The sequence below is a fragment of the Micromys minutus genome (genome assembly GCF_963924665.1).
Source record: "Micromys minutus genome assembly, chromosome: 5".
Classification (NCBI taxonomy): Eukaryota; Metazoa; Chordata; class Mammalia; order Rodentia; family Muridae; genus Micromys; species Micromys minutus.
The window spans coordinates 79,798,329-79,814,846 of NC_137974.1; the positions used below are offsets into that span (position 1 = coordinate 79,798,329).

Genomic DNA, 16,518 nt, shown 5'->3' on the forward strand with positions numbered 1-16,518 from the left:
CGATTCCTGCTTAAATTTATTTCTCAGCTACTTTAGTTCTTTCTAGGAATTTGTCATTTTTCAGGATTTATTGGCATAGATTCTTTAGTTAGCGGTTTCAGTTTTACTCAGATCTTTTCTGCTCTATCCTTTCAACTTCTCAGGTTTGTTATGTTTTTGTCTTAGATTTTAGTCTTTTGAGAATTATTTTATGTATGCAAGTTTTGCCTGCATTCATGAACATGCGTGCTTGGTAACGTTGGAGGTCAGAGGCGGCATCAGAGTTCCCAGAACTGGAGGTAGTGGCTGGCTGTGAGACACCACGTAGGTGCTGGGGATCCAACTCAAGCTCCGAATGGTGAGCATCCTCCCCGGTCCCCCTGTCCCTTCTTGATTTAGATTTCAAATCCCAAGACACCCTTAGTGCAACTCATGTGCATGTCCTGTGTGCACATAAACAACAACCTGCAGGAATTGTTTCTTCCCTTCCACCAATGGGTCCAGTCCCCAAGTTTTGTGGCAAGCGCCTTTCTACACTGAGTCATCTCAGTAGATGGTCTACACTCTCTTCTTACTAAGACTTAGTTATTTCTGGGCATTAAATTATTTTTGTTCACACTAAACACAAGGCTTTTTAAAATGTTTTGTTTGCTATATGCTCTCAGTTTCCAGATTCACACTCTTATAAAGTAATTTTCACCTTTGCTAAAGTTGTTTTACTGAGAAGCCAATGGAGTTCCTTATGCTGCCACTCAAAAACTGTTCAATTACGTTTTCACATGTCTCAGCATGTACGTAAGCGAGGATCCTGCTCACAACCTGAGCTTCCTGCTGCTATCAGCAGATTCAACATGCTGTATCCAGAACACATGGGTAAGTCTTTAATAGTTCCTGAAACCCACTGCATGAAGTACATCACTGACAAGTGCATGTGGTGCCCAAGGGATGGTACCCAACCTGGTGTGTAGTCAGCACTCACACATCCTATGACAGGTGGCTGAATTTCCATTTCTAACAAAGGAGATTAAAAACACAAGTGTGAGCGGTTTAAAGAGAGAAGAATCACATTATGATAAAATCAATCACAAAAATAGAGAATTCAGACCCTTCCCAGGTAATTTAAAATATCTGTTTCTCTCAAGTTATACATGATAACCGTAGACAAAATGGTCAAACAAGAAACACACTGGGATAAGAGTATTAGATGGTCAATGGGCCGAAATCAGTGGAATTTAGAAAACACACTTAACTCTGAAGTAGACAGACAGACAGACAGAAGGCTTTAAAAGTACAGCATGGTCTAATCATCATCAGAATCTGAATCATATTTCTTTCCTCGGATAGTTTTCTTTTCCAGCTTTGTGAAGTTTGTCCCAAATTTCTTTTGGCTCTGAAATGGTGGCTCCATTAAATTCCCACTGAAAGTGAAACAAAGGTTATGAGCATTTTATTCTTTATGACTTAATATACTCAGGATTTCTATTTCTAGCGTAGACTAGGAAAAGCATTAAGTTAATAGTTTCATATACTATTTAACTGTGTTAGATCGATGCTTGAGTTTCTCAGTTAACATGATGATTATTACAAACATCTTTGGGGTGATGGATGACACCCTGGTCCTCTGCATGCTAGGACAGAGAGAAAGCACGCGTCAGACACACTGACCCTGTGCTGAACCCATGCCAATGATAGGCAACACTGCTGTGTTTGAGCTCCTGCTGAACTTGTGACTCTTCCTGGGTAGCACCTCAATGTTTACACTTCTGCACATATTGACAGACTCATGGAATGTGTTATTATCAGCCTGGAATTGGCATTAAACAATTATGCTAGAGAAATAAACGGCAAGAGTCTGTTTTGTGTGTGTGTGTGGGGGGAGAGGTGTTGGGGGGAGGGGGACTGTAATTCCAGTTTCTAGGAGACTAAAGAAGGGCTGAGAACTTGAGTCTTATACAGGGAGATATAAAGTCTATCCTAAACAAATAGTAAACCAATTAATCAATAAATAAAAAAAGAAAGAAAATGTATTATATTTTTCACCGAAAGGAAGCATACTTCTTAGAACCAGGCAACTCTAGAGAGCTATACGCTTTCCTAGAGCTTCTATTTTGTTTGGGTCAAGAAGGAAGGATCCAAAGTATAACGAACCTCACAGACTCTAGCCCAGAGTAAAGTCGTTTGCAGCCCAGACTAACCATTAAATGGTCAAGGAATACAGAAGTTCCTTACTATTTCCCACCTAGCACGACAGACCAGGGTTTGATCTCATGCTATACCGCTAAAGCGAGGAAACGACACTGCCGCCCAAGGACGGAGGCTTACATCCTCCTGTAGAAGCTAGCCACGTCACAGGATCCGAGTTCACATTGGTAAGTAAGCAAACTCAAACTGGGAGCATCTGAGAAGTTAGCTTGCTTATACTGTTACAAACCACCCCCTCACACCCACCCCCGCATACCCCTGCAGTCCTAAAACTCTCTCTGCAGATAAGGCTGACCTCCAACTCAGAGATCCGCAGGTCTTAATTTCATAAAATAAATGTTAACTAGTATCCCTTTAATCCCAACATGAGGCAGAGGCAGGTAGATCTCTGAGTTCAAAGCCAGCTTGGTCTACAGAGAGTTCCAGGACACAAAGAACTATAGAGAAATCCTATCTTAAAAAACAAAAACAAAAATAAAAGTACAATGAAAAAGAATCTCTAAAACTATAGACTACAAATAATTTCAAATTAGTCTATTTTTTTGTTAGTTTTTGCTGAAGATTACCTGTAATTGATAACATTAGAACAACCAAGTCTCCATTCTAAAGTTTCTGTAGTGAAGTCATCTGTATTTCCTAGGTCAGTGAAGCCAACAACATAATCTTGTGTCTTGCCGTCTCTCAAGAGAGCTAGTGTGGGAATGACTTTGATCCGCAGTCTCTCACAGAGGAATGGTGCTTTTTCCACGTTCAGCTTCAAAAACTTGGTTTCAAGATGTTTTTTGGCCAGAATTGCCAAGTGTCTGTCGAGTATTTTACACCTGGAAGTTAAGGCAGAAAAGTACCAGTTAAAGGGAGCAGCCCTGCACAGCCCGTTTCAGTTTTTCTTGGTTCCCCCATGTGTGAAGAAGACAGACCTGAAGCTGACAGAACTCACAAGAGGCAGAAAATACAGCTGCTATCCCCTTGGGATTCAGGACTAAAACCTGGAGTCACCAAGACCTCTCTGAGCCATGGAACTGTTAGGAAATTCTTTAGCTAAAGGTTACCAACTATTTCAATATGGCTAGTGTGTCCTAAAGAAATGGGCAGTATCAGTGTGGACTTTACCTCCTTCTCTTCCTCCTCCTCCCTCAGGGGCAGACACTGAACCCAGTAAACTGAGTGTTCGGCTCTGTACTTTCTCACTAAGCCATCCACTGAAGAGGAAGTGGCATTGTCTTTAAATTAAAATCGGTTTTACACAAGCCAAGCCCCGAGTGTTTTGAAATGGACTGCAATCTTTCATGATCAGTGGGCCGTAAGTGCAGGGGTTCCTTAGAGGCGATTCTTTTTCACTTATTTATCTGGAGACTGAATTTCTCAGTATAGGCTCTGCCTACACTGAGTGCTGGAATCAAAGGTGTGCATCAGTACTGCCCACTAATAGTTAACTTTAAAACCACAGATGAATCAAAACTTTCTGGGATGGAACAGGGATGTACACAGGTGATTCCTGAGCACAGGGGTTACTCTAGAACTAGGGCGGGGCTCAGTAAGTTTCCTATAACCTTGATGTCTAATCTTGTTCTGTGGGCTGGGTCTTTTCTGCAAGGTAGTTCAAGGTCTCTGTTAGCTCCAGGGCAGCCAGGACTAGGCGGAGACACAGTCCCAAAAAACCAAAATAACAAAACAAGACAAGATTTTGGAGATAAATGGAAAGAGAACAGATAACAGGTTTTAAATGATGCTGAAACAACGAATCTGTAAGAAACGTACATAAATGAACTCCACGTTCCAATGGTAGAAGGAACCTGTAAGTCTATGACCGTGCCATTTGTTAATTAATACATGTAGTTGTTCTGAGATAAGATGGTAGAGTCTCATCACTGAGATCCTCCTTGCCTCCCTTCATCTCACAAGCAATTAACGGGTCACCCATTTAAAAAAATCTAGCATGGTGGTGTATGCCTTCACTGCCAGCAGCAACATAGGCCTTCAGCCTTTTAGTTTCCTCAGGTGTTCTGAGTCAGCAGTGTGTCTACAAAAATGTCTCATCCCAGTAGAGAGGAAATCAAGAAGGGAAGTCAGGTTACCTGAATGTGGTGTCTCTGTAGAAATGGCAAACCACTTTCTCACTCTCCTTGACCTCTTGAAAGAAGTCTCTCTCGCTGGCGATTTCCCTGTACTCCCCGTGCCCTTTGGAAAGCCATTCCTAATCCCAAGAGAAGCAAAAAGAGAGCCAGGTGAAATGTGTTTCAGGGATACCGAGTGTTTTACATGTCTTAATCACTGTGTAATTCTGTAGCGTGTGTGCCTTTTGGCAGCTGGCTTTCTCCATGACAGGGGTTCAATTAAGACAGTTTCGCATTTACCTGCTTCATTATAAGTTTCACTGTCAGAATTTAGGGCTGAGAGACCTAACATGAAAATCAATTTAACTCTCACTTGTGTGCTCTTTAAACTACTAAAATCAGAGTTGTTTGATCCAAAGGATTACAAAAGGGTTTTTCTGTTCATTTCTGTGATGCGAGGGACTGAACCAGGATCAAGAGCAGGCTAGGGAAGTCTCTTCCAATGAGACACAAACTCAGTTCTACACTTTAGAAAATAATGTTCTTATAGGCAACTAAGGAATGCTGAGAATGGAGAGTCTTCTCCAGGGAAGAGCACAGCAACTGGCTAGCCACTGCCATACGGTCAGCCTTGAAAATGTACACACCAGTAACATACAGACTGACCGGGTGCATTGAGAAATATGTATATCTACACAGATACATATGGGGATACAACAATTAGTGAGAACAGAGGCCATGAACTTGAAAGGGATAACATGGGTTGGCTTAGAAGAAGCAAAGGGACGGGGGAAATGATATAATCATACGACAGTCTCAAAATTAAGAAATAATGTCCTATCCACAGCAAAAACTAAACAGACAACCAAACCAAACCATCTCATGAAATCAAGCCCATGCACCCTGGGGGACAGTGTAGTTACCGCAGCTCAGGAGCTTAGGAACCTATCTGCTTCTGACAGCAATCCCTAAACAGTCAGACTTCTAGACCAACCAACAGTGAGCAAAGTCCTCAGAAGGAAAAGTACCCACGTGGTGTCCGAAGCCAGGGAAAAACCTCCTATCTAATTCATCTTCCCAAGCGGAGGCAGGGCCCTTGTCAACCAAGCCTGGGAACTCTTCCAGACCCTTCCACCTTCCCTGTGGCAGAAAGCTGGTCTCCTCAAATAGATGCTCACTCTCCCTTTCAGACGGTTAGTGGGGGAGCGGCCACGCCCATGCCAGCACTTACTGACCATGGTTTTCAGCTTCACCTTCTCTCCTGTAAGTGGGTGCGACAATCCAACCACGTCACTGAGTGGCCATGAAGACAACAAACAGAACAAGTGGGGGTGCCAGCGCATACCTTTAACCCAAATGCAGTGATGTCTGTGAGTTCTAGGCCAGTCATGGCCACACAGTGAGATCCTGCCCCTGTCCTTCCCTCCCACAAAAGACAAGACAATCAAGTAAGAACGTACACAGGTCTAACACTTAGAAATCTCTTCTCACACGGAACCACCGCATTTCTTTTTGGCATGTGGACCCTAAGCTTGGTCTATGAAGAGTTTGAATCTCTCTCTTACATATCATCGCCCCGGTCAAACGCTACATCTTGCCTAAATCTTCCCTAATGTTTTATTCCTGGGAAAATATTGAACAGAGGCGGAGATGTGAATTTAGGACATCCTGCAAGTGAGGAGGGAAAGTCACGTGACTGCATGGTGCCATCAGGAGCACAGTGCTGTGACAGCAATTTCAGGAGAGCGGGTGGGAGGTTACTTGTTTCTGCTGCTGGGCCTTCCTCAGCGCTGCCAGTCTCTTTTCTTTGAGCAGCTCCAGTTCATCTTCCCCGATCTGATCCAGTTTCTGAATTTCAGAGTCCAAGTGATTTTCCACGAGCTTCGCAGCCTGGAGGAACTGGTTCTCTAGGACTTCTGAGAACATGTCGATGGATCCATTACCTTCCATTTCTCTAAATGGTCTTGGTGCTGGGGAGGTGGAGGTGTCATTAAAAACAAGAATTAAGTTTACACTTTGGGGTTTTTTCTTTCTTAAAACTCAGCATGCAGGCCCTAACACCCACCAAAACCAGAATGGAGATACCAACTGGCCAACCTGATCTACCCAATCTCTCAATGAGCCTTTTTTCCCAGCTAAAGCTAATTAACTCACACACAAAATAAGCATCGGTGTGGATTATTTTGACTGTAACCTCAGTTCTCCATGGCAGAAGCATTAAGATCAGGCGTTTGAGGCAATCCTTGGATATATTTGGAGCATTAGGCCTGAGCTACATAAGACCATTTTAAAAAAAATCCTAAACTACCCTCTAAACCCCAACTGTCAGCTCCTCATAATTACTATACAACTGAAAAGAAGCTGTATTCCCAGGATCCCTAACCCGGGGAAGAGAGATACGTAATAAGACTGTGACTCTTCAAAAAGGACTAGATGAAGGGGTCCAAGACCAGCTTACTCGGAATCTACCATCAACAGGGCATAGTATTCGCTTATCCCGAGGTTTTCACAGGAGACTTTTATGTTTAAATTCGGAGCTTCACGCAAACACTGGCTACAAACGAGTGCGCTGGTGGTCCCTGCCTTTAGACTGGGTGTAAGGGTGTAGCTTAGTGGTCTCCATAACTTTCTATTTATTGAACCAAGTCGAGTTTCTTACCGATGAACGGGGGGTGGGGTGACACCTATTTACTCCCCTACAAACTGCTACCCGAAACCCCAACCCCGTGTACCTGTCAGTGGACTCTTCGCCACTCCCTGAGCTCCAGGGACCGATGGAGGAGTTCCGGGGGACGCGATTTCGCACTACCTGGAGCGCATGCGCCGTAGCCTCCGCAGCCGCCCAGACCAGGCCCTCCCAGCCGCCCCCACCCCAGCCGGATGTTTCCTTCATCTACACTGGGACGCAGTGGCAAGATCAGCTACAGCACCCTCTGGCGTACCTGGACTATTGGTGAAGCCTACGAAGAAAAGGAGGCGCAGATCAAGAATACCGACCAGGTTCACGCAGGTTTCAACCTCACAGCAATTGTTAAGGGCGGCGAACAAACTGTCAGCTCCGCCTTTTCATTGGCTATAGTCCTCTCGCGACATAACGTGGGACACCCGCGGGAGGGGCGGTGGCGAGTGACGAAAGCCTCGGAGACGCGCCTATCCTCCGCCACCCGGAACTACTGGCTTCTGAGCCTACGCTTCACGTGGGCTAATGGCCCGAGGGATGGGAGCTAAGGATGCTGGGAATTGTAGTTTTGTGTACTGGCTGCAAAAATTGCTGCGCCCAGACTCGCAAAGCTACGTAGAAACGAGCCCGATCTTGCGCCCGAGTGACAGAAGGGCTTCATTTTCTTTGTGTTTAATTGTTTCTAAAGTGTAGCTTACAGTGCATTATAAATTTGTACATAGTTCACACTAACAACACCGCCCCGAAACATATGGAGTAAAATTTCACCACTCCAGGATCACCCCTCCTGATTTTCTTAAACACATGCATTTTTTAGAACTTGCTCATGTGAAGATTCATATTAGGGGATCGGTCGTTGTGCCCGAATTTCTTTTTCCCTTTATAAATACACAGTTGACAGTTGATGAATGTTTCTGAGGGGGATTTCATGGTTTTGTTTTGCCACCCCCCAGGAAAGCTCATCATTGTCCCCTTGTGTTCCCTCAATGGACTTCCCGCAGCTGAGGCCGCGTAGGCACGAGGGAAATATCAGTCCCACTTCTGCGTCGAATACCAGCCCCGGGGAAGGGGTGCTGACGTGAGAAATGAATGGCCTCATTGTGGTCCTCTAGGTTCTAGAACCCGGGAGCTGCGGGGAGTCGGTGCGCGGCGTTCACTTGCGGCTAGGGGGCGCTCGGGTTCCCACCTGGCCGGCGGGTCAACTGGAGACGCTCTAGCCGAAGCGCCGCTCTCGATGAGCCGCGCCCTGCGTCCCCACGCCGAGGCGGCGGGGCGATGCGCTTGCGTACTGAAGGCTCACACCATATGTGCCCTGTCCCAGTGCGCGGGTCTGTGGACAGCCGGGTGCGAGAGGCGGCGGCGCGAGGGAGACCGAGCCGAGCGGGCATTGGAGTCAGCTGGGAGGCAGTGGGTCTGTGAGACACGGAACCGAGGGGCCCGGGCCACGAACGCCGCTGACAAGCGATGGGGAAGAAACAGAAAAACAAGAGCGAAGACAGGTAGGCGGCGGGGCTCGGGCCGGGGGTCCTCCGGGAGTCGCGCGGGGCCCTGGGTGGGCGAACCTCGACGGGGCGCGTCCCGCGGCCGGGGCTCGGGCTGTGGTCCGCGGCTTGGGGCTGGGGGGCTCGGAGGTCGTTTGGGGGGGGGGGTCCGGGCGGTGTGGGGCCGGGCTCGGGCAATGCTAAGCCGGGCCTACGGCCCAGGTGAGTGCGAGCCGGGCCCTGTGAGCTCGTGTGGGGAGACCCGGGAGCCGCTCCCTCGCCGCCCCTGGCCCCGGGAACGCCTCCCGGGGCGGCTCAAGAACTTCGGAGTTGCTCGGGGTTGCGGAGAGGTAGCCCAGCGGTTCCCTCCTCTTGTATGCCAAGTTGGAAACACTTCTGGGGTTATTTAAAGTGCCGGTTGCCCAGTCTCTGCTTGCTGGCTTTCCATCTTCCGGCCTGTCTTTTTTTCGCGTGTGTCTTGGCTTCCTATCACTTCCCTTAAGAAAGGAGGAGGGGGAAGAAACCAGTCGGGGTCACTGCCTTCTAACCTTTCAAAAAGCCTTGTCAGGGCAGGGAGTGTGTGTTTTATGAGCTACTTTGGCGGAGTTTTGGGGAGCATGCCTGCGTCACGTTCGATTAAGTTCTTTTACCCTTTTCAGTTGAGTTGACTTCCTGGGAGTCTGCAACCATCTGTTCCTTCTCATCTTTAAGCAGTAGCCATTCAACTTACTTTAAGACACTACAGGTAACTGAACACAAAACCAAGCCCGTTGGCACTTCATCACCGTGGTTCACACAGACGTGGTTTTGAAGTTGAAGCTCTTAACTGTATTTCGGAATGCTAAGTTTGTGGGCCTCGAAGTTAGCTACCTGACGAGTAGAATTAAAGCTAGTCTTGTATTTTGGTTTTAGGTCTGTTGGAGAATGTAAACTGGATCATAGATTCTGGATTCCTTGTGGCAAAGTTAGCGTTTATGAGGAGCAGGATTTTTTACAGATTTAAGTGTGAGCATTAACTGAGCAGGATCTGTAGAGCAGGGAAACTGAGCTTCCTCTATAATGGGGGTAGGGCTTCTCAAAGAGTGGCCTGAAAGTTACTGCTAACCAAATCTGGAGAAAGAGGTAAGCAGATAGTTCTGAATCCTTGAAAGGACATTGGCATACGTGAGTTACATTTTGTTTTTCTGAGAAAAGTTTTATCAGTTATCTGTCATCTCTGCATTGTCTCTGTGTTAAAGCGTCACATGGCCAGTTCAAAATGACACTTTTTGCATACTCTAAACCAAATGTAAGCCTTACATCTGTAAAACCCACAGGTGAATCAGAAAGATAAACATGGGGCTGGTGCACTGAAGAAATGTAACAGTACAGCCTGTTGGATTAGAGCTAAGGAGTAGGAACTAGTTTCTTACCTATCCAACTAGTTTTTCTGTTTTCTCTGACAGCCTTTTTAGAGTTGTTAAAACAGTGTCTCACATAGCTTAGTCTGGCCTGCAACTTAGTGTGGCCAAGGGGGCTACCTGAACCTCCTTGTTTTTCCTCCTTCACCTCTTAGGCTCAGGATGTACAGGAATGGGTGACTAGAAGGCTTCCTTGGGTTTTTAAAGATTTTCTTTTCCAGTGTATTTGTTTGGTTCATGATTATACCAAGTTTGAATTTAAAAATTCGTATTTTTGTTACTCAGCTTCCAGTTTTTACTTACCTTCCAGCCATTGGGAGGAGAGATACTAATTCTAGTTCTATTTGTAGTTTTATTGTATTTTATTTTTATTTAATTTGTAGTTTTATAAAGATTGGGATAGAAGATTTCCCCAGGTGGTGTAAAGAGCCTGTTCTCAAGTGGTTAGTGTGTGTTAGTGTACCAAGAGTGGAGCTGGATCTCTTCTGTCTAGGAGATCTGTGCTGCACCTGGCCTCCTTTTGACAGCAGTGAACCAGTGTGAGGTTTATGTTGCACAATCTACTGCTTTACCAGCGCTTTGCTTTTCTCCAGTTTATACCAAGCAATCTGGGGCTTTGCCCTTATGATTAAAATTGTCTGGCTTTAAAAAAAAAAAAAAAACTTTGATATCTCATATGAGGTGTTATGGTTGGGGAAGCAAGGTCACAGCTTTGTGAGTTTGCTTTTCTTTTTCCCCCTTTGTTTTTAAATGATATCTTAAAGGATATTTTGAAAAAAAAATTGGCAGAAATGAAGATGAGGAAGAAAGTGTAAAAAGAAAATGTCTCATTTGGGGAGCATTCCTTCGAGGGACAGCAGCTGAGACGTCACACTCAGGCGTTCAGGCTCTGTCAGGACAGCATGTTTCCTTCTGCTCAGATAGAAGTGAGCACCTGTTTAGTAGATAAGGAGGCAGAGACACTTTAACTCTTGCAAAGAACGTAGATTATTTGATTGTTGTTGTCCATGGTCTTATGCTTAATCCTTATTTTAACTTTTTAGCCATTCAGTATCGGGTTCCAATTAATTTTATTTATTTGATTTTTTTTTAAAAAACATGAATGGCATATGTTTTGTTAACAGTAGCTGAGATAATTAGACTTTTATCTGTATTTTAGAATTCTGGAAATTTGGGGCTTGTGTAGTTGTGAGAAGGGTGTGTAACAAGTTTCTCTGGTTCTTTTTTATTGACTGAGGCAATATGAGATAGAAGGTAGGATTCTGTAGACAGGGCGAGTTGGACAGTTAGTCATAGTGGATGTCACTTACTGGGAATATGCAGGGGACAAGGATCCAGATTATTATTATTATTACTATTGTTATTATTACTATTTTTCATTTTCTTTTCTCCTCAAATCTATTTACAGGTACTAATAACTAAGTATTGTAGATTTTTCAGTTTAGAGGAGTTTTTTTTTTTGTTAATTTAATTCTTAATTAATGGAAACAACCTCTTCTCAAGCCTCCTAGATACAATCCCATCCCAAACACAGCAAAAAAATTTTTTTCTCCCATTTGTCTGGAAATGGTCTATCCTGGAAGTCAGGGTGTTACTCAGCAAACAGGTGTTTGGGAGTCAAAAGCCATTCATTGCTTTTAACTACGATGCTGCTCTGTAATTATGGACAGACTTCCCTGTCGGGGTTCTGCCTGTCATACAAAGTGTCTAACCTTAGATGCTGCTTTAGTGCCAGGTCTTCATCCAGTCAGGTACAATCAGGTTAACATGTCCGTGATAGAAAGTGTGATCTGTGGTGCTGAAGAGATGGCTCAGGGTTAAGAAGCATAGTGTTCTGACAGACAGCCTGAGTCGTTCTCAGCACCCATGACAGGCTGCTTACCACTGCCTTTTAACTCCAGCTCCAGAGGATCAGATGCTTTTCTGACCTCTTGGGGCACTCACTTTACTCATGTGCATATACCACATGCCAGTGCTTTTGCACACGCACACCTACCTACATAAAATTAAGAATAAAGTAGGAAATGTAGTTGTTGAGGGGTTTTGTTCCCAGAAGATCTGTGATTCTGGGATGCTATTAGTCCAAAGCCTCCCCTCAAAGAAACTGAGAAAATTCTGCTCTTGATCTCATTTAATGTGCGCCTGCACATCATCAGTACCTATAAGAGCTCCAGTTTCTTAATATCCTTGCCAGCAACCTTGTTTCCTCCCTTCTTCCTTCTCTTTCTCTCTTAGATAGCCGGCTTAGTGGCTGTGGGTAGTGGCTGCGGTGGTGGTTGGTTGGGTAATTGTGTTTTATTTGAGACAGGGTGTCTATAGCCCAGGATGCCTTGGACCTGCAGGCAGTCTTGCCTCAGTTTCCCAAATGCTGAGATTGCATGCTCAGGGTCCACTGTGGATTCGATTGTCATTCCATAGTTACTTCATGTTCTTTCCACCATTTTAGATCTTTGGACACAAATCTCTGGGAGTGTTTTGCTCAGTTCTCACTAGGCTATCTTTTTATTGTCAAGTTGTAAATATTAATATAATTGGGATAATATAGTTATATGTGATCTGTAGTTATTCTCTCCTGTTCTGTAGGCTCACTTTAACACAGACAATAAATAGGTTCTTCTTCACAGATTAAAGTTTGATCAAGTTCTGTTTGCTTTTTCTTTGTTGTACATTTGAGGTTATAACTAAGAATGTATTTTGTAGATGAAGGTCATTGAGAGTTACACCCATGGTTTTTGTTCATTTGAGTTTTACTGGTCTAGTTCTTCCATTAATTTATTAATTAATTTTTGTGGCTGGTGTTCTGTAGGTGTTTGTTATATTCTTGTGTGCCTCGCTGTCCTGGTGCTTGCCCATTGAGGAGACTGTACTCTGTTGAATGCCATTGTCACATCAGGATCAGTAGATGCTATATATCTGGATTTTATTTCTAGGCTTCTCACTTTATTCCTTTGGTGTCTCTTGATGTAGTATTTGACTTTCTTTTTAAGGTTTTATTTTGTTTTGTACTTTTAAGTGCTTTGCCTATGATGTGTGTGTTCAGCACATGCATACGTGGTGCCTACGGAAGTGATGAATCTCCATGTTTGCCCTGGGAATCAAACCTGGGTCCTCTGCAAGAACAACTGCTCTTAACTAAAAAGTGTCAAACACATACAAGCATGGAAGACTCAAGAACAAACATGCCTTGAATCTAATGTTCATTCATGCATGACTTTGCTTTGTCTAAAATTCTGCTACTTTCTTCCTCTCATTATTTGACAGTCTTAAACTTTAAATATTATAATATTTCCAAGAAGTTACACAGTCAATTATAAGAAACATTTATATCTTAACTGTGAATTTCATTTTTTAATGTGTTTGGGATTAAACCTGAGGTCCTTTGCATGCCAGACAAGGTTCAACCACTAAGCTAACATCTTTTATAGCATTTAATTGTAAATTGTAGTATGAAGCGTTTCCGATGATGTGGAGAATACACATATGCTAGAGTCTTTGTGCTGGTACATAAATGAAGTTTCACTGTATTTTTTAACTAGCCTTTCAACTTAACTGCTTCAGAATGCAGTTTGGAAGTTTTGCCATATCCAGAGGTAAATTACAGTAGCAGGCATGTTTGCTTGTTTTTTTTGTTTTTCAAGACAGGATTTGTTTGTATCACCCTGACTTGTGAAATTTGCTCTGCAGACCAGGCTGGCCTTGAACTAAGAGATCCACCTGCCTCTGCCTCCCAAGTGCTGGAATTAAAGTCATATTGCACTATTCCCAGCCTTAGATTTTTGTTAAACTGCTCTGGGTTGACACTGGTGAGCAACTTGCCTAGTGTCTTAAAGTTGTGATTGCCATTCTCAGGGTTTTTTCTTGGCTGGTGGTGCCTCTTAGGAATGTACAAAATACCCTGGTGCTTGTTGCTGTAGAAGGCTGGGATGTGCCCAGGGCATACAAATAGAAGCCTTTGTTCCTGAGAACTTTTTATTCCCCTTCCCTCACTTCTAACTCCTTCTCTTGTGTTCCTCTCCCTTTCTTTTCTCTTTACAGAAGTTAGTCTTTGGTACAAAATTTCATTTATCTGTATGTGGCGGCTGTTGTGTGGTTGGAGAGGGATAGATGGGCCCTGAATCTTGACCATGGGAACAGCTTGGGCTTTCCAGGTTACTGCAGCACCAGCATGGTACCCTTTTCTCGAAGCTTTCACCTTTATTCAGCTCCCTGAATTTCTTTTCTTTTTTTCCCCTTCTGGTTTCTCAAGACAGGGTTTCTGTTTGTAGCCCTGGCTGTACTGGCGCTGACTTTTAGACCAGGCTGGACTTAACAGAGATTTGCCTGCCTCTATCTTCCAAATACTGAAATTAAAGATACACACTGCTACCACCTGGCCCAGAACTCCTCTTTCATTCCCTCTCTTTCTCTCCCCCTCCCTTTCTCTCCCCCTCCCTCTCCTTTTCTCCCTTTTCTTCCCTCACTTCTCTCATGGAAAGGCTAGACTTGGTGCCTGTTGCCTCTTCTCCATACTTTGCCCTAAAACTGGAAAAAAAGGGGGGTGGAAGTAGGGCAGCATATTTTATTATGGCTGAGAGGTATATATGTGCAGACACTGGGGCTTCTGCTAAGCATGAGACTCTCATCCCTGCTTTCAAATTTGCATTTTGAAGTCATTATATATCCTAAACACAACTAGTAATTGAATTTTGCCATTATGAGAGTGTACTAGATTGGAAAAACAGGAGCATGCGGGTTTCCACCTCTCTTGAGTGCTAAGGGATGATAATAATGTTTTAAGTTGCTATAAAATTACCAATAATTCTGTACACAACTACAGCCGGGCCTGCATAATTATGGTAGTGTTTGATAAGTTCGTTGTTTGGAAACAACCTCTCATGAGAATAATTGCATCAAATTTTACTTTTTTAGTTTGTTTCGTTCTCTTCAGGTTTTTATTTATTTGTTTGCTTGTTTGTTCATGTTTTCTTGAGACTGGGATTCTCTGATTCAGTGGGTGAAGGTTATGTCCTTGTGAGTAAGTAGACCATTTGCTTAGTGTTCCTCCCTACAGAAGGCATCATCTAGAGTCACTGTAGTTGTGCTCTTCCCTCCTGCCAAGTTCTAGGAATCAAACCTGGCGCCTCACACTTGCTGGCGAGTGAGCTTATCACTGAGCCACAGCCCATGCCTAGTTTTGTCTCACTTTCCCTTTCTGGAGATGTGGATGAATTGAGTGATGCTTGTAGGCTGTGTCTCTTGACTGGGTTTTTTAGTGTTGTGACTGAGAGTCCTCTGTGCTAGCACCTTCGTTCCTGCCCCTTTAATCTCAGAATGCTCTGTTAGGGGGTTCTTGCCTGTTTTTAAACTGTCTGGTGTTTGGGCTGTTTGTAGCTTTTCATGATTATGAATAAAATTGCTCTAAACATGTGAATACAAATCTTTGTGTGGACACATTATTTCTCTGTTGAATACCTAGGAATAAGCTTGCTGGGTCATATGGTAAGAGGTAAGGAAGGGTGTGGGAGGGTGGAAGGGGCGTAGGATGGGGGAGGGTAGGTGGGAAAGGATGCCTGCTTGCCCATAGCTTTAAGAGGCCTTCAAACTGTCTCTTCCCAATTTGACTATGCCACTTCTGCTTTGCCTACGGGGGCAGGTGAGTGTCACCTGCTCTGGTCCTCTTAGTGCTTGCCTTCCTGGTCCTTACTTTTTTTTCTTAGTTATTCTAGAAGATGGCAGTGGCCATGCCACAACATAGTTTTAGCATATACTTTATTCAGTAATACTGACCATCTTGTCATGTGTTTACTGGACCTTTTCCCATCTTGAGTGTTTCTCTGTGTTGCTAATATGTGAACAGGTGTAAAATAGAAAGGGAATATCTGTATAAGTGAACTAGTAGATTGCTGCTGTTGAGTAACATTTGTTCTTTGCTTTCATTTAAGTACCAAGGATGACACCGATTTGGGTGCCTTGGCTGCAGAAATAGAAGGAGCTGGTGCTGCCAAGGAGCAGGAGCCTCAGAAGTCAAAGGGAAAGAAGAAAAAGGAGAAAAAGAAGCAGGACTTTGAGTATGTTTTCAAAGCATTTAGATTTTCATAGCTTGAGTTTTGTAGCCATCTAATGCTTCCAGTGCCTCAAAACCTGTGCACTTCCTTTCTAGTGAGAACGACATTCTGAGGGAGCTGGAGGAGCTGTCTCTGGAAGCCCAGGGCATCAGAGCTGACAGAGATGCCGCTGCAGTCAAGGTGAGGGAGAGAGCCCTTCCAGTCTCCACTGTCTTTTCTTCCTGGTGATGTTTTGGGAGTTGCTTGGTTTGGAAACTGGTTGTAGATAGTTAATAGTTTCTATAAAACAGTTCAAAGGGAGGATCCAAGTTTTCAGAAAAAAAGCAGTATTTTTTTTTTAAACCGCTGATTGATAGAAATACACTTTATTTAGGAATCTAAAGGTAATTAATGTATTGCCTATTGATAAAATTGGTACATTTGGGGGCAGTGATGACCTTCAGTTTTCTATGAAGTTTTTACTATTGTTTCAGGGCACCAGAATTTTGAGGTGCATAGGGATTGTAAGGCACAGAACTAGTGTCTTTTATGTGGTTGGATGTTTTTTCTTTTTAGATTTTTGATTTATGTGTATGCGTATTTTGCCTGCATATATGTACATGCACCATGTGTTTGCCTGGTGCTCACAGAGGTCAGACAAGAGAGTCTTAGATCCTGTAGAGCTGGAGTTACAGATGG

At 43.9% G+C, this 16,518-nt stretch overlaps 2 protein-coding genes across 3 annotated transcripts in view; one reads left to right on the forward strand and one right to left on the reverse strand.

Annotated features, from left to right (window-relative positions):
• Positions 1 to 897: 897 nt before the first annotated feature.
• Positions 898 to 7,287, reverse strand: TXNDC9 (thioredoxin domain containing 9). 2 transcript variants are annotated; one of them, XM_080917348.1, is made up of 5 exons: positions 7,178 to 7,287; positions 5,997 to 6,205; positions 4,257 to 4,375; positions 2,748 to 3,002; positions 898 to 1,397 (listed from the first exon to the last, which is right to left on the reverse strand). In XM_080917348.1, the coding sequence occupies exons 2-5, from the start codon at positions 6,183 to 6,185 to the stop codon at positions 1,280 to 1,282; spliced, it is 681 nt and encodes a 226-aa protein (XP_080773474.1). In that variant the 5' UTR covers positions 6,186 to 6,205; positions 7,178 to 7,287; the 3' UTR covers positions 898 to 1,279. The 2 variants fall into 2 exon arrangements, with proteins under 2 accessions (XP_080773474.1, XP_080773475.1); XM_080917349.1 differs by lacking the exon at positions 7,178 to 7,287 and adding an exon at positions 6,968 to 7,027.
• Positions 7,288 to 8,200: 913 nt separating this feature from the next.
• EIF5B (eukaryotic translation initiation factor 5B) overlaps positions 8,201 to 16,518 on the forward strand; it is a 44,706-nt gene continuing 36,388 nt past the window's right edge. The window contains exons 1-3 of the mRNA XM_080917200.1: positions 8,201 to 8,414; positions 15,718 to 15,843; positions 15,936 to 16,020. Of these exons, the coding sequence (XP_080773326.1) occupies positions 8,380 to 8,414; positions 15,718 to 15,843; positions 15,936 to 16,020 (246 nt within the window). The 5' untranslated portion in view covers positions 8,201 to 8,379. The remainder of the gene's footprint in view (positions 8,415 to 15,717; positions 15,844 to 15,935; positions 16,021 to 16,518) is intronic.